The 23,985-nt window shown below is 45.2% G+C and overlaps 1 protein-coding gene across 3 annotated transcripts in view; it reads right to left on the reverse strand.

The window, feature by feature from the left end:
* LOC126236785 (uncharacterized) overlaps positions 1 to 23,985 on the reverse strand; it is a 192,471-nt gene that overhangs the window by 44,112 nt on the left and 124,374 nt on the right. For all 3 annotated transcript variants that reach the window (XM_049946368.1, XM_049946367.1, XM_049946366.1), the window contains exon 7: positions 6,973 to 7,119. In XM_049946368.1, the coding sequence (XP_049802325.1) occupies positions 6,973 to 7,119 (147 nt within the window). The remainder of the gene's footprint in view (positions 1 to 6,972; positions 7,120 to 23,985) is intronic.

Raw genomic sequence — 23,985 nt, forward strand, 5'->3', positions numbered from 1 at the left:
GTGCCAATGATGGTCGTATGCGTGTTTGGCGCCGTGCAGGTGAGCGCCACAATCAGGACTGCATACGACCGAGGCACACAGGGCCAACACCCGGCATCATGGTGTGGGGAGCGATCTCCTACACTGGCCGTACACCACTGGTGATCGTAGAGGGGACACTGAATAGTGCACGGTACATCCAAACCGTCATCGAACCCATCGTTCTACCATTCCTAGACCGGCAAGGGAACTTGCTGTTCCAACAGGACAATGCACGTCCGCATGTATCCCGTGCCACCCAACGTGCTCTACAAGGTGTAAGTCAACTACCCTGGCCAGCAAGATCTCCGGATCTGTCCCCCATTGAGCATGTTTGGGACTGGATGAAGCGTCGTCTCACGCGGTCTGCACGTCCAGCACGAACGCTGGTCCAACTGAGGCGCCAGGTGGAAATGGCATGGCAAGCCGTTCCACAGGACTACATCCAGCATCTCTACGATCGTCTCCATGGGAGAATAGCAGCCTGCATTGCTGCGAAAGGTGGATATACACTGTACTAGTGCCGACATTGTGCATGCTCTGTTGCCTGTGTCTATGTGCCTGTGGTTCTGTCAGTGTGATCATGTGATGTATCTGACCCCAGGAATGTGTCAATAAAGTTTCCCCTTCCTGGGACAATGAATTAACGGTGTTCTTATTTCAATTTCCAGGAGTGTATTTCAATTGCTTCTCTACAAAGTCGTGGGTAATAGTTCGTCGTCGTAGATAAAATTTTTGTTTCGGAAAACTTCACTTGATGATTTCCTGACTGAAAAGTGTGTTCTGCTACAGCCGATTTATCTGCTTTTCCTAATCGGCAAAGACTTCTGTGTTCTTTTAACCGTGTATTTACGCTTCTTTTTGTTGTTCCAATATAAACTTTACCACATGTACACGGAATTTTATATACGCCACTGGCTGATAGAGGAGCGCGTTTATCTTTTACAGACCGGAGAACATGACAAATTTTCTTCGTTGGTCTAAAAACAGGTCTAATATCATGTTTACTTAAAATCTTTCCAATCTGATCCGTTACTTTCTTTATAAAAGGGAGAGAGACTGTATTCTTCCATCGTTTTTCGGGCTTGTCCTTAGGCTTTTTGTTGTTTGGGTGCAGAATTCTGCTTACTTCTTTCTTTGATAGCCATTTTTCTCAAAAGCGTGCTTCAGATGTTTTAATTCGACGTCTAGATACTCTGGCGTGCAAATCCGTCTGGCTCTGTCAACGAGACTTTTAATCACACCTCTCTTTTGTTGTGGATGGTGGTTAGAGTTTTTATGTAAGCTGTTTTTAGACCAACGAAGAAAATTTGTCATGTTCTCCGGTCTGTAAAAGATAAACGCGCTCCTCTATCAGCCAGTGGCGTATATAAAATTCCGTGTACATGTGGTAAAGTTTATATTGGAACAACAAAAAGAAGCGTAAATACACGGTTAAAAGAACACAGAAGTCTTTGCCGATTAGAAAAAACAGATAAATCGGCTGTAGCAGAGCACGCTTTTCAGTCAGGATATCATCAAGTGAAGTTTTCCGAAACAAAAATTTTATCTACGACGACGAACTATTACCCACGGCTTTGTAGAGAAGCAATTGAAATATATAAACATAGGGATAATTTTAATCGGAAAGAAGAGACCATGAAACTTAGTGATATTTGGACAGTAGCACTACATAATTGCAAGACAGTTTTATCCGTGACGAGATTACGATCGATAGTTAAGTTTTATCTCTGACAAAGATTATCTCTGCATATCATGTGTAACTCTGGTCACGCACACTTTCTACGATATATAAGTCGCTCTCAGACGTCCGACCCGTCAGTCGGCAAGACTCACCGGAGGAGAAACACCCCTCGGAAGATGTCCAGCGCAGCTCTGGACGAAACGTTAGGAGCTGAAGAGTTTCATGGACCACGACCTTACATCACGGAAGGTTTACCAGAAGATATGTCATCCGGTCGTGAAAGCCTTCATACTATTCCGTAACAACCAGAAATCTTTTTGAAAAGTCAGACCACATGCGTTAAGAGAATGCAACTGCCACTAACGGCATGCCTGGGGACTGGACGCTTCTTGCACATACAGGTCTGAAAAATAACTGCCGTGTCCTCAGTGACAAGAAAAGAGAAAAAGGGTCAGGTGAAACTGGTCAGTGGCAAATCCCAGGGGTAGGTTCAGCGGCCTAATCAGAATATTTTTTCTTCCTGGCTGGTCTGCAGCATAGTGTGTAATGATGAAGGAAGCATGAGAGTGAAACCTCTGTTGCTGGCACCAGACCACTCCTCCTGAACAGTATGAAGGGTCTGCCTGCATGGAATTGACTATGGTCCTCCTAAAGCCATCAATCTCACATTCCTGTAACAGTAGTGGGCTCTCAGGCAGCCTTAGCAGCAGTACTGCAGAACAATAAACTGCTGTCTCAATATGCCACGATCCTGCTGGTTTGGAATTCCGATATTATCTGATAAACGTTTCTCCATCTTACGCGGGGCATAACACAATGTTCCAACAAAAAATAGCCATTCAGAAGCTATATCTGAATGAGAAATGCGTTGCATACTCTTTTCTTTCATACAGAATGTAGATAGCGTTATTTATATCTAGTTTGTGCAGTTGCACTGAAATATTAATATTTCCAAATGCAAATGTGTAGTAGACTTGAAAGTTGTCTGCTGTCAAACACATTTCGAGTTGTGTATTCCTGCGTGCGTCGGTAGCCACTTGTCTGTCTCAAGGAACCTGTAGTCATCTAGCCGCCTGCTGGCATAGCATATCGCTGTGTGGAAGCTGTAAGGTACGTCTTAGCAAGTCGTCTGAACTTTGACGTGGCTCAGCCAATAGAACAGATTGACGAGCAAAATCGGTTACCGAGGGCCACGTGCTCGGCAGACAAAAGTGTCACTCTGGCTTGGACACTTTGTTCCTGCTCTTGCTGCTATGAGGACCAGGTGATCTGTAACTATATATGAAGTTGGCACATTGGAACGACTTTTTTCTGCATTCTGGTGAAACGGTTGCTGCCTGAATACTTTCCCAGCATTTAGATTGGACGTTATGTGCATTTTCAGATTGTAGAACATTAGATTCCTTTCTGCAAGATATTTCACAGTCATGTTCAACGACAGGTCTATTTTCCAGTTCACAACTTCGATAGAATACATGGGAAGCATTATCCAGATTTTCAGTTTTTTTATACCTTGTTGAAGTATATCGAAAACTACATATCGAATCAAAAAAAGTATAATTCCAGTTTTTCTTCTCGCAGGGGGACATCCAACGATACCACACTCTACCCTCCCACGGCTCCCCGTGCGTGGATCGCGGGGAGGTCACATTGAAATCGTCAATGGGAACCCACATTTTTTTAATTGCAGATTACAATTCTACGGCGAATTCTACATAAGTTTTGTCTGAAGCATTTACTTCATTTCGGCAGAGACGCCGCTGTAATCGCAGGAGTAGAAATGGGTGCATAATCGTAATTTACGACATGCTATTCAATGGCCGTTGAGTATCGTATGGCACGTGGGACCCCACCTCCATGCTCCGAAGGTAGGACAGACCGGTATTTCATAACTTCTAATTGGAAACCCTATTCGCAATGTTGTATTCCACCGACATATCTAAAAGGGGACTACACGACGAGCCACCATGGCCGTATAGTGAACTACAACGTGTCAGAATAGAAACTGCGTATGGAGTTCACGTACCGTGTGGACGTAGAACACATAGCGGCTCTATAGCTTACAATACTTACTCAGTGTTTATTGCCCGCACAACTACCAATCATTTAGAAAACAGACGTGCAAATGGACGATAAATGTTGCAACCACAGAATAAAAAATGATCCTGATTTACAGAGAATGTAGGAGAAATGTTGACGATGCTGTTGTCTTGTATGCCGAGCGTATTCCAGAGAAAGCTCGCTCTCGTTCGTTCTTTCACAAGATTGTGAATGCCTTTATGTCTGGTGGCAGCTTACAGACCAGCAAAGGAAATAAAGCAAACGTGTTACAGGAGAAGGTAATACAATAGCTGTACCAGCAGCAGGGCACCACAATCCACGGATAAGGGCCCGGCAATTTCACAGCGGTTCCGGTATGTTCGTAAGTAGTACTGTCACAACACCGCATCATCATGAATATCATCCGTACCACGTATCACTGCATCAAACATAAACAGGTAGTGAAACTTCCTGGCAGATTAAAACTATGTGCCGGACCGAGACTCGAACTGGGGACCTTTGCCTATCGCGGGCAAGTGCTCTACCAACTGAGCTACCCAAGCACAACTCACGCCCCGTCCTCACAGCTTTAATTTCGCCAGTACTTCGTCTCCTACCTTCCAGCGCACACTCCGCTGTAGAGTGAAAATTTCATTCCATAAACAGGTAGTGTTTTGTCAAAGGGTACATCAACATATGCAATCGACCCCAACGTCCTTTGCCGAGGTACTATTTTACGATACGTCTACATTCACAAACCATGGTAGCGTTGATCGGCATAACAGACATTACTGGAGTGTAGACAATCCCCACTGGTTACGGCAAGTTGACCGTCAACGTCCTTCGTCGGTTAACGGATGGGGTGGCATCATGGGGAACAAACAAATTGGTCTGTATTTTATCGATGGCACATTGAGTGGACGCAAATATCCAAAGGTTTTGGAACAGGAAATACCGGTACTACTGCAGGACGTAGTCCTGGACGTTCTACAATGTTTGTGGTTTCAGCATTGCGGTTACCCGGCGCAACTGAAGCACAGTAGGTATTAGACCATGTTTACACTGTTCGATGGATCGGCAGGGGTGGTCTATTAATTGGCCCACTAGGTCGCCGGATTTGACGTCGCTGGATTTCTCTGTGTGGGGATATTTAAAAGATAAGGTGTACCAGCAAGTGCCAACACGACATGAAAACACTATCGACTGCACCAGAAACGCCTGCGTTGACATTCCCGCAGATATGCTTCTGTTCTGTAAACGCTCATTTAAAAAGCAGTCCACTAAGTGTACTGAAGTTTGCGGTACTACGTTTACACACTTACTCTTACTAGAAAAGTAGAGTAGTACTCGCCTCGAGCCGCGACCACTGTGGTGAGTCAAATAGGCCCCTGTTCGATATGTCGGAGGAATACAACGTTGCGAATGAGATTTCCAATCAGAAGTTATGACATACTGGCCTGCCCTATCCCCGCAGCACGGAGGTGGGGTCCCACGTGCCAATGGATATTCAAGGGCCATTGAGTAGCATGTCGTAAATTACGATTATGTACCCATTTCTATTCCTCTGATTACAGCGCCATCTGTGGCTGAACGAAGGAAGTGCTTCAGTAACAACGTATGCAGATTTTGCCGTAGAGCCGTAACCTGCAATAAAAAACGGGGTTTTCCATTGAAGATTTCAAACTTGCCCCCCGCCATCCATGCAGGGTTTAAGGTGGGGGTCAAGTATGGTATTATTCGATGTCCCTCTCCAAGACAAAGAAATTGGAATCATAAGTTTTTTTATCCGACGTGTAGTTTTCGTGGTATTTCAGTGTCTTCAGCTAAAATGAATGCCCCTTGTATGATGATCTTTTTTTGTCGTACGTGGGTGGTGCATTTAAGACAGCTGATCCGTCTAATTGGATTTCTATGTGAAACATAATACTTTATTTTCACTTTCTGAACAATATATTAAGTATACATATGATCTGAGATTCTTACGAACTTATTTTTCACTCAACTGATCTTTATTCAAGTTAACCTTTCACGTGTTCCATATCTCTCTATACATGTACTGACTTAAGAAATACGTTCGCTTTAACTATATTTAATGCCAAGAGGGAATATACTTCATTTAGCTTTCGTTAAACTCCCTTTTAATTATTCCGTTGTGCTTTCAAATAATATTTTCGGGCGTTAACGCTAATTTAAAAATAAAGTTAGATTGTGTTTATTTACATGTGGGTGAGATTCTACAGGGCGACAGAGGAAGAATGTTCAGTATTCAGGGGTATACCACGAACGATCATTTGATGCAAACAAATCTAGAAAACCTCGTCTCTAAAATGATACCTTGAGATCTAAGAGCACTTCATCTTCTATACCGTGTAAAAAATCTTTTCTCCTCCAAGCTCTTTGCTTTCCATATTCTGAGGGGAGCGGTATGGACCAAAACAAGAAAAAAATCTCTGCTAAACTTGGGCTCCAACATGCATACCTTAATAGGTATGAGGACTTGTTCAGCGGAAGAGATGCATTTTACAGCAGCGAAGATGAACAAGTGCTCATAGCTCTTAAGGTATGCATCGTAAAGCCCATGTTTATTAGAATTTTTGGCTACGAATGACCGTTTCTGTGATGTCCCTGAATACTGACAATTCCTCTTGGGATACACTGTGTATAAAGGACTGATGCTTTTGATCTCACAGGTTAAAGTATAAAGTAGTGCAAGATTATCGCACTTCATATCAATTTGACGTTTGTTGCATACCATCTTCATGGTGTTACATTTTTAATAGCTAGTTGCCACCCGCCACTCATGCAGAGTTTGAGGTGGGGGGTCGAGTGTGGTATTATCGGATATCCCTCTCCGAGACAAACAAATTGGAATTATAAGTTTTTTTTTTATCCAACGTGTAGTTTTCGAGGTATTTCAGTGTCTTGAATTCCCTGTATATGAAGATTTTTTTTTTTTTTGTCTGTTGTATGTGGAGACATTTGGTCCGTCGAATTGGAATTCTATATGAAACATGATATTTTATTTTCGCTTTCTGAACAATGTATTAAGTATACATATAATTTGAGATTCTTACGCACTTATTTTTCACTCACCTGATCTTTATTCAAGCATTGTTCAGTACAAATGTTATTACATTTGTTAAGATATCATCGATTGTTTCCTTAGAGCAAATATCACATCTGGTGGACACAAAAGCCAGATGGCGCTATCACCTTGTAGGTGGACTCACCGCTCGTATGCTCCAGCCGTGGACGTGCCGGAAGTATGTGGGCGCCTGCGTGAGCATGGTGAACAGTCCCCAGATGCCGCCCCACTGCGCCAGCACGTTCATCCACAGCGGCATCGACGTCAGGATCTTCCCCCACGGCGTTGGCGGCTGCAAGGATCGCACCATAGCTATCAATTCTCTGAGCGATTCGCATGGAATTTTATCCTAATGGGACGGAAATCGGTAGATGTGATGTACATGTACGGAAAAACAAATAATAACAATTTTAGAAAAATTGGAATATTTATTCAAGAGAAAGAGCTTCACAAATTGAGCAAGTCTTGCCCTTATGCAAGCAGTTATTTGGCTTGGCATTTATCGATAGAGTTGTTGGAAGTCCACCTCAGGAATATCGTGCCCTGTTGTATCAAATTGGCGCGTTAGTTCGTCAAAGTCCCGACCTGGTTGTAGGGCCCTGCCCATAATTCTCCAGACGTTTTCAATTGGGATAGATCCTTCGGCACTGCTGACCAAGGTAGGGTTTGGTAAGCACGGAAAAAAAAAAAAACATGCAACAGAAACTCTCTCCGTGTGTGGCCGGGCATTATCTTACCGAAAGGTAAACTCATGGTGGCTTGCCATGAAGGGCAACAAAACGGGGGATAGAATATCATCGACGTAGCACTGTGTCTTTGGCCTGGAGTCTCACTGACTGGATTTGAATTGTCTTCAGTGATGAGTCCCGCTTCCAATTGAGCCCCACTGACCAGCGAAGACATGTCTGGAGACGCCCTGGACAGCGGTGGGATACCAACTTGATTGTCATCCGCCATATGACCTGACAGCCAGGAGTGGGTGGGGTGCCATTTCATTTCAGCAAGATAATGCCCTCCCGCACACGTCGACAGTTTCTGCTGCTTGTTTTCGTGCTTGGCAAACCATTCCTTGGCCAGCAAGGTTGTCGAATCTCTCCCCAGTTGAGACGTTTGGAGCATTATGGGCACGATCTTCCAACCATGTCGGGATTTTGACGATCTAACGTGCCAGTTGGATATAATTTGGCATAATTCCTCAGGAGGCTATCCGACAACTATGTCAATCAGTGTCAAGACGAATAACTGCTTGCACAATGGCCAGAGGTGGACCAACGCGTTACTGACTAGCTCAATTTGTGCAGTTTTTTCCCTTGACTAAATCCCCCATTTTTTTCCGAAATTGTAATCCTTTATTTGTCTGTGCACACAAATCACATCTACCGATTTCCGTCTGATTCGGTTAATTCCGTTGTTGGTGCGTGTAGTGTATTGCAATAAAAGATGTGCATTTCATTTTACTACTTAGCCCAACACCCAGATAATTTTAGGTATGACTGTGTGTGAAAACACCAATTGTTATTACTCCTTTGCAGTTAAGATTATCTGGAACGCACACAACAGTTCGTGCTATAATGTCTTTATTGTCTTCGAAAGAAACGGTCGAGAATATGTTACTAACAGAATAACGGTCACAAACTCAATGCAAACTTATTCACTTAGCAAAAGTAGACTTCCATCCGTCACTATCTGCAGCGTATTATTATTATTTTTGTCTTATTTATTATGAGTTTATTAATCTCGACAAGATAAGGAACATTGTGTACTACATTTTAAAAAATGGTTCAAATGGCTCTGAGCACTATGGGGCTTAACATCTGAGGTCATCAGCCCCGAAGAACTTTTTTTTTAAAAAAAAATTCTTTATTTGATCATTATTATGATACAATTTAACATACTACCTAAATACATTAGTAGGTCCTATTTTTTAACTATTACAATGTTCAATCTGCAGCTATTGTTATTTTTAACACTACAGGTTTGTACTGTGATCCTTCACCACTATGGGGATTATTCTACTATAATGTACTATGCTATTGTTTTGGTGTTCTATGATTTTAGCTACTGTTAGATTAGGATACTACTTGTAACTAGTTACTATGACTACTCTACCTGCAGCGTTATAGGTGTGCCAGAATAAGATACAAACCTAATTGCTGTCCATTCCCACTGAGCTAATCCCAGCCCCTGGCACTGGGCTGGCCGATGACATGGTCGCTGCACTTCTATACTATTTCTATTATCCTAATTTGAACCTATAACTAGTCTTATATCTAATGTCGTAATCGGTGCGTTGTCAAGTCCGGTTGTGATGTACTACCCCCCCCCCCCCCAACCTAATCCGAAAACCTGGCGGGTTCCAGCCGTGAGGCGGCTGGCCAAGTCCAAGTCTCGGCGGAACAGGGAGGGTGTACGTGTCAAGTCTGGTGTTTATTTATTGATTGTTTCTTAGGTACTCTTTGAGGACTTTGCCTGAGATTGCGTCTGCTAGGTGATTCAGGACGTTAAAAGTGTTTTCGTGCCTGAGCAAGTGGTGCGTATCGTTATTCGGCAGTTGTTCCCTAAATTGTTGTGCAACATCGTCGAAGAGGGGACACTCGTACACCACGTGGTCTGGAGTGCCCTGCGCTGCTCCACAGTCACACGCTGATGTTGCCCTTTTCCCGAACCGACACATACACTCCTGGAAATAGAAAAAAGAACACATTGACACCCGTGTGTCAGACCCACCATACTTGCTCCGGACACTGCGAGAGGGCTGTACAAGCAATGATCACACGCACGGCACAGCGGACACACCAGGAACCGCGGTGTTGGCCGTCGAATGGCGCTAGCTGCGCAGCATTTGTGCACCGCCGCCGTCAGTGTCAGCCAGTTTGCCGTGGCATACGGAGCTCCATCGCAGTCTTTAACACTGGTAGCATGCCGCGACAGCGTGGACGTGAACCGTATGTGCAGTTGACGGACTTTGAGCGAGGGCGTATAGTGGGCATGCGGGAGGCCGGGTGGACGTACCGCCGAATTGCTCAACACGTGGGGCGTGAGGTCTCCACAGTACATCGATGTTGTCGCCAGTGGTCGGCGGAAGGTGCACGTGCCCGTCGACCTGGGACCGGACCGCAGCGACGCACGGATGCACGCCAAGACCGTAGGATCCTACGCAGTGCCGTAGGGGACCGCACCGCCACTTCCCAGCAAATTAGGGACACTGTTGCTCCTGGGGTATCGGCGAGGACCACTCGCAACCGTCTCCATGAAGCTGGGCTACGGTCCCGCACACCGTTAGGCCGTCTTCCGCTCACGCCCCAACATCGTGCAGCCCGCCTCCAGTGGTGTCGCGACAGGCGTGAATGGAGGGACGAATGGAGACGTGTCGTCTTCAGCGATGAGAGTCGCTTCTGCCTTGGTGCCAATGATGGTCGTATGCGTGTTTGGCGCCGTGCAGGTGAGCGCCACAATCAGGACTGCATACGACCGAGGCACACAGGGCCAACACCCAGCATCATGGTGTGGGGAGCGATCTCCTACAATGGCCGTACACCACTGGTGATCGTCGAGGGGACACTGAATAGTGCACGGTACATCCAAACCGTCATCGAACCCATCGTTCTACCATTCCTAGACCGGCAAGGGAACTTGCTGTTCCAACAGGACAATGCACGTCCGCATGTATCCCGTACCACCCAACGTGCTCTACAAGGTGTAAGTCAACTACCCTGGCCAGCAAGATCTCTGGATCTGTCCCCCATTGAGCATGTTTGGGACTGGATGAAGCGTCGTCTCACGCGGTCTGCACGTCCAGCACGAACGCTGGTCCAACTGAGGCGCCAGGTGGAAATGGCATGGCAAGCCGTTCCACAGGACTACATCCAGCATCTCTACGATCGTCTCCATGGGAGAATAGCAGCCTGCATTGCTGCGAAAGGTGGATATACACTGTACTAGTGCCGACATTGTGCATGCTCTGTTGCCTGAGTCTATGTGCCTGTGGTTCTGTCAGTGTGATCATGTGATGTATCTGACCCCAGGAATGTGTCAATAAAGTTTCCCCTTCCTGGGACAATGAATTCACGGTGTTCTTATTTCAATTTCCAGGAGTGTATATGTCGGGTAGGGTCCATGCCCAGTAAGAAAGTGCAGCAAGCCTCTAGTGGGTTTGATGTATGTGAGTTTTAGGCGTTCCTGTATGCTTGGAAGTAGCTCGTGTGTTCTTCGGCCTGTCTCATCATTATTCCAAAGTTCCTGCCATAATTCAGTTCCCCTTCTTTGATACTTTGTTTATCCCCTACATATACCCCCATGATTTCTTCAATTTTTTCTCTTCTATTCTTCTTTATCCAATACCAGGTGGCCTGTTCCCTAATTTTTATGTCTAGTGGACATAACCCCATCAGTACTAAAAGTGCCCCTCCTGGAGTTGTTCTATATGCGCCTACTGAACGTAGGAGCATATTTCGCTGCACTCTTCTTACGGCCATGGCAGGCATGACCCTCGTGAGCCTGTGTGCCCAGACCGCTGACCCGTAGCCTACTATGGATGTAAGGATGCTGCTATGATACAATTTGATTAGATCAGGTGGGAGATGGAATCTTTTGTGTCCTATTCCGATTAAATTGTTTAGTACTGTTAGTGATCTCTGTGTTACCGTGTCAATGTGTGATGCATAGTTCCACCTCTTGTCGACGATGACACCAAGATACCGGGCTTCTCGGCGCCTGAGGACCGGTAGGCCGTTTATTCTGACTGTGGGATTTCTTAATAGTTGACCTTTTAGCAACAGGTAGGTAGACTTGTTAGGCGCGATGGTCATTTTTGTTTTGTGACACCATGTGGTCAGTATTGCTATGGCTCTATCTACTTTTGGTTCTAACTCTTCGCGGCCACGGCTGCCGACCAGTAGAAGGAGGTCGTCTGCGTAGGCTATGACATCTAGCACATCTTCACTGATCTTTAGTTCTTCTAAGAGTGGCTCCATATTTATGTCCCAAAAGAGTGGCCCCAGGACGGATCCCTGAGGACACCCCTTGGTGATTTTCTTGCTGACTTTGCCGCTAGGGGCCGATAGCCAGATCTCCCTTTCTTCACAATAGCTCCTGAGACAGCCATACAGTGGCCCTGGGCATTCCTTCTCCCGCAAGCAGGAGAAGAGCGAAGGCCACCACAGGTTGTCGAAGGCGCCACTGATGTCCACCATGATGCCGACAATGTACTTGTGCGGGGCAAAGTCACAGACATCCGGAGCCAGGGCGATTGCGTCAGACGCCGATCGTCCTGTCCGAAAACCGAATTGTTTGTCACTCATCCCGCACAGGACTCGGTGTGCAGCTAGTCTGTCTGCTAGCAACCTCTCAAAAAGATTGCCCAACAAGTCCAGTAGACATATAGGTCTGTACGACTTGGCTCCTTTGGAGTCTTTGTCTCGGCCTTTTTTGATGATAACTACATTCGCCTTCTTGCATATTGAGGGGAATGTCTGAAGCCGTAAACACTCATTGTACAGCTGAGTGAGAGGTGCCACCAGCCGGGGGGCGAGGTATTGTATCACTTCCGCAGTGATGCCGTCTGGGCCAGGAGCTTTGCCTTTTTTAAGAGCTTTTATTTGGGAGCTTACCTCTTCTTCGGAGAAGGGATAAACCACTCGGTTGTTTTCGTAGACCCGTTGGTTCTCTCTCCTTATTCTCTGTTGTTCGTCAGAGTCATCATCCTCTCTATCGTCAGGTAGCAGGGCACGGAGTAGGACCCCCGCAGTTTCCTGCCAGGTCTCCGTCATCCGGTCCAAGTCCCTGACGGTAGATAGCACCATAGGTGATTTGATTTTTTCCCGTACTATTTTGTATGGTAGTCCCCAGGGGTCAGTAGCCAGTTGGCTTTGTACGTACTTCTCCCAGCTCCTCATCCCGACAGCCTTAAGTTCCTGTTGGAACTGTTCTCTGGCTTCTCTGTATACCTGCAGCCAGCGCTGCTTTTCATGCCAGACGCCGCACCGCTGGTAATACCTCCTCGCCCTCCTCGCATTTGCTCCAGTTCGGCTGACCATGGTGAGGGGGAGGCCGCGACGGCCCTCCTCCTGGTTGGTACAGCTGCCTTCACCGCCCTAGTTATCGACTTGTTAGTTATTTGGCATATTCTTCTACGTTGACATCATCCCCCAGTAATGCAGGAATGTCACACTCCCTCGCCAAGCGGTCCCAGTCGGTTTATTGTAATTGAGCTGCGTTTCCCACCCCATGTCCCACTGGCACTCGCTGTCTCCAATGGTGAATGTTATTACGTTATGGTCACTAGTGGTAATTTGGTCCCATACTGTCCAGTGTGATATTTTTGCTGCAAGGTTTGGCGTTACAAGAGTAACGTCGATGTTTGTGCCCTGTCCTCCACCACCAGTGTAGGTGGGAGGGTTTCCCTGTTTGTTTGCGACCATTAGTTGTAGTGCCATGATTGTGTCGACAGCTTTTTCTCCTCGGTCATCCTGAGTACCACTGAACCACAGGGGGGATTTTGCGTTAATGTCCGCTATCACAAGAATTTTACGTCCCCGCAACGCCGTGGCTATTTGAACGAGCTAGTCCAGGAATTCATCTATTTGTCTTCGGTACTGGAAGTACATGTTAACCACATAGAGTGCTCCCGTTGGTGAATGAAGCTCCACGACGTTGCAGTGGTCATCTGAAAATTGTGCTAATACTGTGGCTCTCAGTGCTTTGTTTGTGATTATGACCGCGGCTCTTGGTTCCGCTCCGCTATAAATCTGTTGCCAGTTGACTGCAGTGAACGGGATCCGTCCAGCCAGGGAGTATGGCTCCTGCAAACAGAGTACGTCTAGACTCTTCTCCTCCACCACTCTCCGGAGTTCCTGCAGAACCTGTTTGCTATTGTGTGTGTTTATCTGTCCCACTTTTAACTGGCTCACGTGGGAAGTATGTGTGAATGTGAGATTCCGGCCAGTTTTTGCGCCAGTCGTGTGCTATTCTGCCGTTAGTGATGACAGATTGATTGTACAATTCATTGAGGTCGAACTTTTCATTTCGCCTTTCAAATACCTTCTTAACTAGGTCCCGCAGGGCCCCGAAGTCTGTGGGGAGATTCATTGTCTTCAGCTGTATTCTATCTACAGCCTCCATCACTGGGAAGGTGATATCTCTGCCATATTCGTGGCCAACAAGCACCACATGCCTTAAGGCTGTTGTGAGGATGGCCGGCTCTTCCAGTCTAGACAGTTGTAAAGCGTGCTCCAGGTTGGGGTAGATCCTAGCAGGATCCATTCCCAGCCCTCGTTCGGTTGGTGAGCTTGTTGGTGTACTTGTGTTTGTTGGTACACTTGTGCTACTTATTGTGTTTACCTGCACTTTCTCTTCATGAGTATTTGCCTTTAGGTCTTTTGTCAGTAATAGTTTCCCTACCACAGGATGCCCAAGTGGTCGTGCTTGATCTTTAGGCGACCTTTGTCCCCGATTCGGAGGGGAGGGTGCATCATTCTGATCACAGGGGTCTGTTTGGGTCCCGAAGAACTTAGAACTACTTAAACCTAACTAACCTAAGGACATCACACACATCCGTGCCCGAGGCAGGATTCGAACCTGCGACCATAGCGGTTGCGCGGTTCCAGACTGAAGCGCCTAGAACCGCTCGGCCGCACCGGCCGGCGTGCTACATTACTTTTAACAACGTATTCATGCACTTTATCATTACATTGATGACGAGAGAAGTTGAAATATTTTTAGTATGGCGCAGCAGAGTCAGCAACTGTAAAATGCAAATATATTAAATTTCAGCATCCAGTTGCATAAACAAAGAAACTTTACCTAGGTTTCGGCTATAATAATGTAGCCTTCTTCAGAAATGTCACAATATAAAATTAAAACATGACAGGTATTCACCTTATTAAACTTAAAATGTTAGTACTACAGTACGTAGTCATAAGACTACGTCACTTCTACCAATATTTTGTCGATAGGCCACACAAACCGGCCAGTCGAGAGCCCGTGGCCCACGTGTCTGGCCCGTTTGTGTGGCCTATCGACAAAACATTAGTAGAAGTGACGTAGTCTTATGACTATGTTCTGTAGTACTAACATTTTAAGTTTGATAAGGCCAATACCTGTCATGTTTAAAAAAAAAAAAAATGGCTCTGAGCACTATGGGAGTCAACTGCTGAGGTCATTAGTCCCCTAGAACTTAGAACTAGTTAAACCTAACTAACCTAAGGACATCACAAACATCCATGCCCGAGGCAGGATTCGAACCTGCGACCGTAGCGGTCTTGCGGTTCCAGACTGCAGCGCCTTTAACCGCACGGCCACTTCTGCCGGCTGTCATGTTTTAATTTTATATTGTGACATTTCTGAAGAAGGCTACATTATTATAGCCGAAACCTAGTTAAAGTTTCTTTGCTTGTGCAACTGGAGGCTGAAATTTAACATAAGAAGTTGAAATAGCTCGTATATTTTCTGTGGAGTTTAACATTTAGAAAAAGTCATAACAGTAGCAGTTTACATCTCTTCGTGAAGCGGAAATTCATTGCAGATAATCGTACAGACAGGTAGGTTTAGACTGTGAGCTGATGCATCAGTAGACGACAGTGTTCACTGACAAGCTAGTTGTTCATCCAAAGCAAGTTTCAGATTATTCGCAGATTTTGATACTTCAAGCTTTAGGGGATTTTTCCCCAAATGATAGTGTAGTAAGGCGCTTGAGGAAGTTTCCACTCACAGGGAATAATTCGATGGCTTCCTTTGGCCAAAACAGCATTCAGAGTGTTTCCCATTACGTCACACAAATACTTCTAAGCATTAGTGGATAAAATTAGGTTGCATAGGTGGCATCACTGAGTGAAGGTTTTCTATTGGCTACATGTAAGGCCGAAGCAATCCGAGTGCCCGCGGATGAGAAGAAAATGTAGACGTCGCGTTTTTGTGACCACGCCATCATAGCTGACGGTATCAAATGCCGTTTTTGGTTTAATAACGTCAGCATCGTAGTCTCACAATTATATATGGCGTAGTCATGTATTACTTTATTTAATGGAGAGCCCGTGCTATGGCGTTTACAAAAATCAGACTGGTAATTGTCTCAGAAGTCGCGTTCATCTATGTCATCAGTCACTCGATCATGGGCATTATACGTCAAGTCTTTGGAATCATTGAGTAAAATGCTGACTGGACGGAAATTGCAAAACGATTGTAGTTATTCGTTCTTAGTGGCGTGATTGTAGGATTATTTTACGTTTCCGTTCATTGGGACCTTAGTCGCCGTTCATCACGGAACCTGTTTTGTTATTTAGAGGAAAGGAGTAACGCAAAAAAGTTAACACATGAAATGTCATTTTATATCTATTATTTGTTTTAGTGACATTGTTATTTCTTTACGAGGTTAGGTACTGTTTATCGAATATATCACAATTGCTTCTCGTAAAAAAAATGCGTGCCAACTCGTCCAGCCCTAAAACTGTCGAAATCTCGGCACCGCTGGTACTAAAAGCTATGGAGTACGAGGACATTAGTGTCGCTAGTTACAGACGTTGTAAGGGTTTCTTTAGATCCTAAGACCATTCAATGAAAAAATTTATTTTATTATTTAATTTTTATCCTTCAACTACACTTTCAGCGACTTGCTGTTAAGAAATTATATCTCTTGATAGAAACATGCTACAGAACAGAGACTCATTGCAAAATACACAAAAGATCCTAAAGATATTTGCTACGTCATTATAAATGTTCTATGTGTCCACCACCAGGCATACGGACAACATCTAGAAGATAGCTAAAATTCGTCGTCCATTTTGTGTAAGATTCCCTTATCGACAGACGTCAATGCTGGTCTTATTCTTTTTTGAAGTCATTCGTATCACGAAGTGAAGCGGGAACTAAAACGCATTCCCTAACGTATCCTCACAAGAAAAAGGCGTAAACCGACATTTTCGAGGGTCTTGGAGGGCAGTGTCTCGGTATGCCCCGCGCACTATATAGTGTTGAGGGCAGTATGTCATTGAGGTGTTGCCAGAGATGGTTGCGTCAGTGTGGTGGAGCTCCATCCTGCTGGAACTGGTAACTGTCAAAGTCCTATGGTTTTTCTGAAGTTGAGAAAAGAGCCACGTCTGCAGTATTTACAGGTAGCTCATTCCACTTATTGTGTAATTCGCATAAGGACTCATCCGTACATCTTTCGTAAGAAAAGACAGAAAACACGTTCACTTTAGGCGTATCTCTTACACGCTCGACGATTTCCTAACGGTTCTGGAGTCATCATTTGCACACATTATGCCTGTTATCTTAAGCGCTATATGGAAATATTACTGCAGCACTGAAAATTAACCGCAGTAAACATCTTTCTTCTTTCATATCTTGTGAGACGGTATCCTTTACGTCGACACATTCCCTTTTATCATTAAAACGTGAAGAAGTACACTATTTTCAGTGTCTACTATTTGTAGGCAAACTTTGCCTTTGACATTCGCCAGATCCCTGTACTATGAATGACCAAGTTCTCTGCTTGTACGACGAGTGCATTTTTATGAACTCTGCTCAAAAACTTGCGAATGCTCTTTACTCTTTCATCAGAAGTGTGATGTCGACCTGGATTCTTACCCTTCCGCAGACATCTTGTCTCTTCAAAGTGCGCGGTCTTTGGCGCTTTGCCACGGTTCATGCGGCTCCCCCCCCCCCACCCCCCCATCGGACGTTCGAGTCCTCTCTCGGGCATGGGGGGGGGGGGGGGTGTTGTCCTTAACGTTAGATAGTGTAAGTTAGATTAAGTAGTGTGTAAGCCTACAAACCGATGACCTCAGCAGTTTAGTCCCATAGTAACTTACCACCATCTTCAAAGTGGTGATACCAAATACGAATATATGTCGCCACAGATGGAGCAATCCAAAAACGTCTGCGAAAAGCTGGACCGCAGTTACTGGAGGAGGAGGAGGAGGAGGAGGAGACAAGTGTTTCACATCCCGTCGACAACGTAGTCATTGGAAGCGGAGCACAAGCTTGGATTAGTGAAGGATGGAGAATGAAATCGGCCGTGCCCTTTCGAAGTAACCATCGCGGCATTTGTCCTACGCGAATTAGGGAAATCACGGAAAACCTAAATCAGGATGGCCGGTCGCGGCTTTGAACCGTCGTCCTCCCGCATTCACTGACACACACTTGTTCAACTGCAGACTGAGTCTTCTGGGTGCATCACTTTCTTTGATAGGCAGTGTAATTTCGGAACGTCCTGTCAGAATGGAATCGGAAATATCACCGTAATTCAATCTCTTTCGTGGTTAGGATAGCGTGCAGTTGTTGCTTCCTCTAAGTTCTAGTATACATCTCTACCTTCTTAAAATCTCCCCATTGAGATATAGCAAAACAGATTACGTTTTGCCTTATATCCCTCGTTTAGTACTTGAAAGTTGTACCCCATGCGATCTTAGCTTAAACATTGCTTGGGTGGAGTGTATAAAGTTTTGCTTGTAGCGTCGATTTTATGCTGCCAATGGAAAACAGTCGAAATCAGTCGACGTTTTACTAAGGTATGCTAGAGCATTTCATGACACACAAGCTCATTTTGTATTTGTAAAATTAACACTTTGCCGTCCGCACGTCTCGTACAAATTTATTCGCTTGGCGCCGGAAGCGCTAATTCGGATTACTTTGCTTGTCACCGGATGCTTGTCACCTTTCCGTTGATGACAGGCTTCAAACACATTGACTTTTGCGCGCTTTAATTTTCCGGAAATCCTCTATTTTGCCGTATCGTTCCACAAACTCGAATTTTCATTTCAAGTAACTTCTCTGCAAGTTATACACTGTTACAATAATTATCCATGCAGAGGTGACGCCACTTTCCATCAGAAGGTGTCAATAGTTCCACCGCTGTTTTCGCTAAAGGCTGTCCAGCGCCTGAATATATCTTGAATGAGGAAATGTATCCTGTACTCGAATCACGCAGCATCCGAATGAGTATGCCGTATTTCGTAATTTTCGACGGATTGTAAACTTTAAAATTTAACCATCCACGCCACGGTATCATTCCTTCATCAGTTGAGGTGTTTTGACTTAGATTAAACGTTTCTTTAAAGTTTTTGGAAAAATAATCAATTACGAATTGCACTTTGACAAGCCGATCGGCATTATCCAGTTTATTGTTGCTGTCGGAAAAATGTAAAAATGAAAATATTTGTCTGAATCGGTTGCGGGACATCGTTTTGCGAAATATTGGTGTGTCTATCAGCGGATTCGTTGACCAATAATCATTGATCCTTGCTTTTCTTACAGTTCTCATAAGGATAGCAAGCCCAAACCATTTTCTAAGTTCAGGTCCCGTAACGTCGACAAATTTGACATTTTTTAAATCCAGTTTCCTTCTATTGCAATTTTGACTGTAGTACTTTTTGGTTTCGTTGCCTAGATATTCAAATAGATCGTTCCCAATATATAATTGTACGATATCCTCGACGCTCTGTGTATCTTTGGCAAACATGTTTGGACCCGGGAATCCTTCAAATTTATTATTGGTCCTCGGTAAATCAATGTCTGACCACTGTGCACTGTCTTCTTTGTCTGATTCAGCCGAATCAGTTGGCAACCGTAGCGTTCGCCGAATTCTTCTTGGACTTATTTCACTATCTTCCTACGATTCTGCTTCACTTTCATTTTTTTGATATCCAGTGTCATCTTCCCAATCGGCCAACTTGTCCGGAACGTCAGACAAGACGTCCGCTCATTCATCGTAAATAATCCTATTGTCTCTTTCGTCCGCCATGATGAAAGGGCACAAGTACTTATAAAAACAAAACACTTGTTGACGTGTGTAACTTATTGTTACCTAAACAAAACACCAACAGAATGCAAAAGATGCTAACGTGCTGTCGCCGGTCACTGCGCGATACTATGCTCACGACACCACTGTGGTGTCGCCGGCCACTGAGCGATTCTGTGCACACGACACCACTGTGGCGTCGCCGGTCGTTAACAGCTATTTCGCGTACGACACCATTTTAGTGTCGCCGGACGGCATAGTGTTAAGTTGCCGTGAAGTGGCCAGTACGAGCTGCAGAACTGAACTGTCGATGCAGATCTCGCTGCACAGCTGTAGCAAATTATAACTTGCTAAATAAGAGAATACAGTCACCTTCTATGACTCCTCAGTTTTAAACAACATTGAGTCCCTTTGATCCTGTATTGACTTGTCATGCTCCCGTCAACAAAACAAATCTCGCGGAATGTTCGATGCCGTCGCTCCCGATTTACAGGCGATGCGCTACCCACGCGAATGCACCACGTAAGGTAATCACTCAAAGGTAATTCAAGGGCGCACCTCGATCAATTTTCTATACCCTTTACTTGTAAAATAATTGTTCTGACAAAGACATGTCATTTTGGAACCGAGGAGAAAGCTTTATTCGCGTTCCGTTCGAGTAGAAGACTGGAGAAATATCTTGATAATCAATTTGTCTAACGTCGATTGAATCGTTGCGTAGACTTACGTTCCAAAGACAATCAATGCTTGGAATAACATCTAGCGGTGTTTCTCTAAAGTTACTTACTGCATTCTGTCAACATACATTACTTTCCCGGAATGTCCGTTGCGTAATAATGTAGAAAGTTTCATATTGGAATCGTATATATATATATATATATATATATATATATATATATATATATATAAAGTTAAGGTTTTGTCACTGTTTTCAATTTTTCCCCTGTTTTATAGTGTACAAATATATCCACCAATAAATATAAACAGTTAAAACCAGATCATCCTTTCTGAAAAACACGGAATATGGCGTTAGACGTACGTTTTTACATGCACTAAAATGGCGACGATTTCATTGCTTCCCAGGATTGCAGACATTAAAGCAAAAAAAAAAAAAGTTGCAAAAATTAATTACGAAATTTTATTTTTTGGAGAAGATCATTAAAACTTTATTACGTACCCCACTTACGTAGTATTAGTTGTCGAAAATCTTGAAGCCCTCATGGAGTCTTATTGACTCACCCTGTATATACACGGCCCGTCAAAAAAAAATGAATCACCCGGAAGACAAGGTCGGATGTCAGTGTAACAGCGTGCACTTATACACGGTTGGCGTGTAGAGTTGTAGTTCTGTGTGACAGGTAAGACGTTCACTAGAGTGTTTAGCGTTGTTACCAAACCTAGTGGAGTATACACTGAAGAGCCAAAGAAACTGATACAATATCGTGTAGGGCCCCCGCGATCACGCAGAAATGCCGCAACACGACGTGGCATGGACTCGACTAATGTCTGATGTAGTGATGGAGGAGACTGACACCATGAATCCTGCAGGGCTGTCTATAAATCCGTAAGATGACGAGGGGTGGAGATCTCTTATCTCTTCTGAACAGCATGTTGCAAGGCATCCCAGATATGCTCAATAATGTTCATGTCTGGAGGGTTTGGTGGCCATCAGAAGTGTTTAAACTTAGAAGAGTGTTTCTCCTGGACGTGTGGGGTGTCGCATTGTCCTGCTGGAATTGACCAAGTCGATTGGAATGCACATTGGACTTGAATGGATGTAGGTGATCAGGCAGGATGCTTACCAACGTGTCACCTGTCAGAGTCATCTAGACTTATCAGGGATCCCATAGCACTCCAACTGCACACGCCCCACACCATTACAGAGCCTTCACCAGCTTGAACAGTCCCCTCTGATATGCAGGGTCCATGGTTTCATGAGGTTGTCTCCATACCCGTACACGTCCATCCGCTCGATACAATTTGTAACGAGACTCATCCGACCAGGAATCATTTTCCAGTCATAAGCAGTCCACTGTCGGTGTTGACGGGCCCAGACGAGACGTAGAGCTTTGTGTCGTGCAATCATCAAGGGTACACGAGTGGGCCTTCGGCTCCGAAAGCCCATATCGATAAATGTTTCGTCCAATTGTTCGAACGCTGACACTTGGTGATGGCCCAACATTGAAATCTGCAGCGATTTGTGGAAGGGTTGCTCTTCTGTCACGTTGAACGATTCTCTTTAGTCGTCGTTGGTCCCATTCTTGCAGAATCTTTCTGGCCCCAGCGATGTCGGAGGGTTGATGTTTTACAGGACTCTTGATATTCACGGCACACTCATGAAATGGCCGTACGGAAAAATCCCCACTTCACCGCTACCTCGGAGATGCTGTGTCCCCATCGCTCTCGCGCCGACTATAACACCAGGTTCAAACTCACTTCAATCTTGATAACCGTCCACTGCAGCAGCAGTAACCGATCTAACAATTGCGCCAGACACATGTTGTCTTATATAGGCTTTGCCGAACGCAGCGCCCATGCCTGTACCAGTTCCTTTGGCGCTTCACTGTATAAGGGGCGTGAACGGCGTCAGATGTCGAATGTTCACTGAAGGACACAGAGATGTGTGAGACAGCGCTATCTGCACCTGAAACAGTTTTGAAGGAGTGGTCTCCATTTAACTGGTTGCTCGCAGTATTCAGATTTGAGAGGCATCCGGATATGACAGTATCCCAGTACTGGGGTGCATGGGAACGTGTCTTGTGTGTTCAGGCCGACCACGACTGACCAGAAGGATCGCCATATAGTGTACCATGCACCTCGTGACACCTTAACATTTGCACCTGTCATGTTAGAACAAGTAATTGACGTCCTGCAACATTCTGGGTAAGAGACTAACAACAGCTGGACTGGGGAATTACTGTCCCATGCGTAGGCTGGCATTAACACAACAACATGTCTGGAGTAGTGCCGTGACCGGAAAGCATGGAGTGTTCGGCGATGAATCATGGTAATGCACTACCCCAGATGATCATCGCAGGTGAGCATGGGAGCGACCTAGGCAGACGACCCAATCATCCATTGCTTTAGAGAGGCACAGCGTTGCTACTCATGGCTACATTGTATGGAGAGCAATCTGGTATCACTATAGGTCACGATCGGTAGTGATTGAGGGGGCTCTGACAGCACAGCTGTACGTCACGGACGGTCTGTGTCTTCATGTGTTTCCAGTCCTGTGACAGTATTGTGGTGCTATTTTTTAACACAACAGTGCTCGTCCGCGCAGGATGGCAGGTGTCTTTATGAACTATCTTTGTGATACTGAGGTACTCCCGAGTGTACAATGATCTGCCCCAGAGAGAATGTGTGGGACCGACTCTAACATCATCTCCTTCACTGACACTGTTAAGGATATCAGGGACCAGTTGTGAGCCAGTTTTCCTCGGCAGAAAATACAAAAGGTGTACGACACTTTTCCCAACCGAATAAAAAAAAATGGTTCAAATGGCTCTAAGCACTATGAGACTTAACATCTGAGGTCATCAGTCCCTTAGATTTAAAACTGCTTAAACCTAACTAACCTAAGGACATCACACACATCCATACCCGACGCAAGATTCGAACCTGCGACCGTATAAGCAGCGCGGCTCCGGAATGTAGCGTCTACAACCGCTCGGTCACAGCGGCCGGCCAACCGGATCAGTGCATTCATCCTGACCAGAAAGAGTTCGACTGTGACCTCTTATTTAGTGAGAGAATAGTCTAGAAATGCAGTTAAGCTCTATATTGGTCATACTTTAGTCAAAGGGAGACGATGGGATAACTGTACGGAACAAATGTTCAAATGTGTGTGAAATCTTATGGGACTTAACTGCTAAGGTCATCAGTCCCTAAGCTTACACACAACCTAAATTATCCTAAGGACAAACGCACACACCAATGCCCGAGGGAGGACTCGAACCTCCGCCGGGACCAGCCGCACAGTCCATGACAGCAGCCCCTAGACCGCTCGGCAAATCCCGCGCGGCCGTACGGAACAGCTTGAGCCAACAGCTCCCATCTGTGGAGAGGGGATTGGCCGCTAGCTTGGGGATGTGGTCCGCGGGACCACCGGACACAGAAAATTCAACCTGTCCTTAGAGATGTTTGGCAAGGAGTCTTGTGACTCCTATAGTCATTGTGGAAGCATAGCGGATGTGTAAATTTCAAGGCTATTTCGCAAACATTGAATATAGGTCTCCCGGGAGCTGCCAAATGCTATACACAGCCAAGTTAAACCGTTCTCAGAAGTGTTTTTCGCGATATATTGCGATCCCTGGGCTTGCTGTAGAACCGTAGCGGCTCTAGGAACGCCGAGGCTATTCCGCGAAGCCAGACTGGATGTGTGCCAGCAGTTTCCAAGTGTTACTTTACCGTTGGCAGTAATAG

The sequence above is a fragment of the Schistocerca nitens genome, chromosome 2 (assembly GCF_023898315.1).
Source record: "Schistocerca nitens isolate TAMUIC-IGC-003100 chromosome 2, iqSchNite1.1, whole genome shotgun sequence".
NCBI lineage: Eukaryota > Metazoa > Arthropoda > Insecta > Orthoptera > Acrididae > Schistocerca > Schistocerca nitens.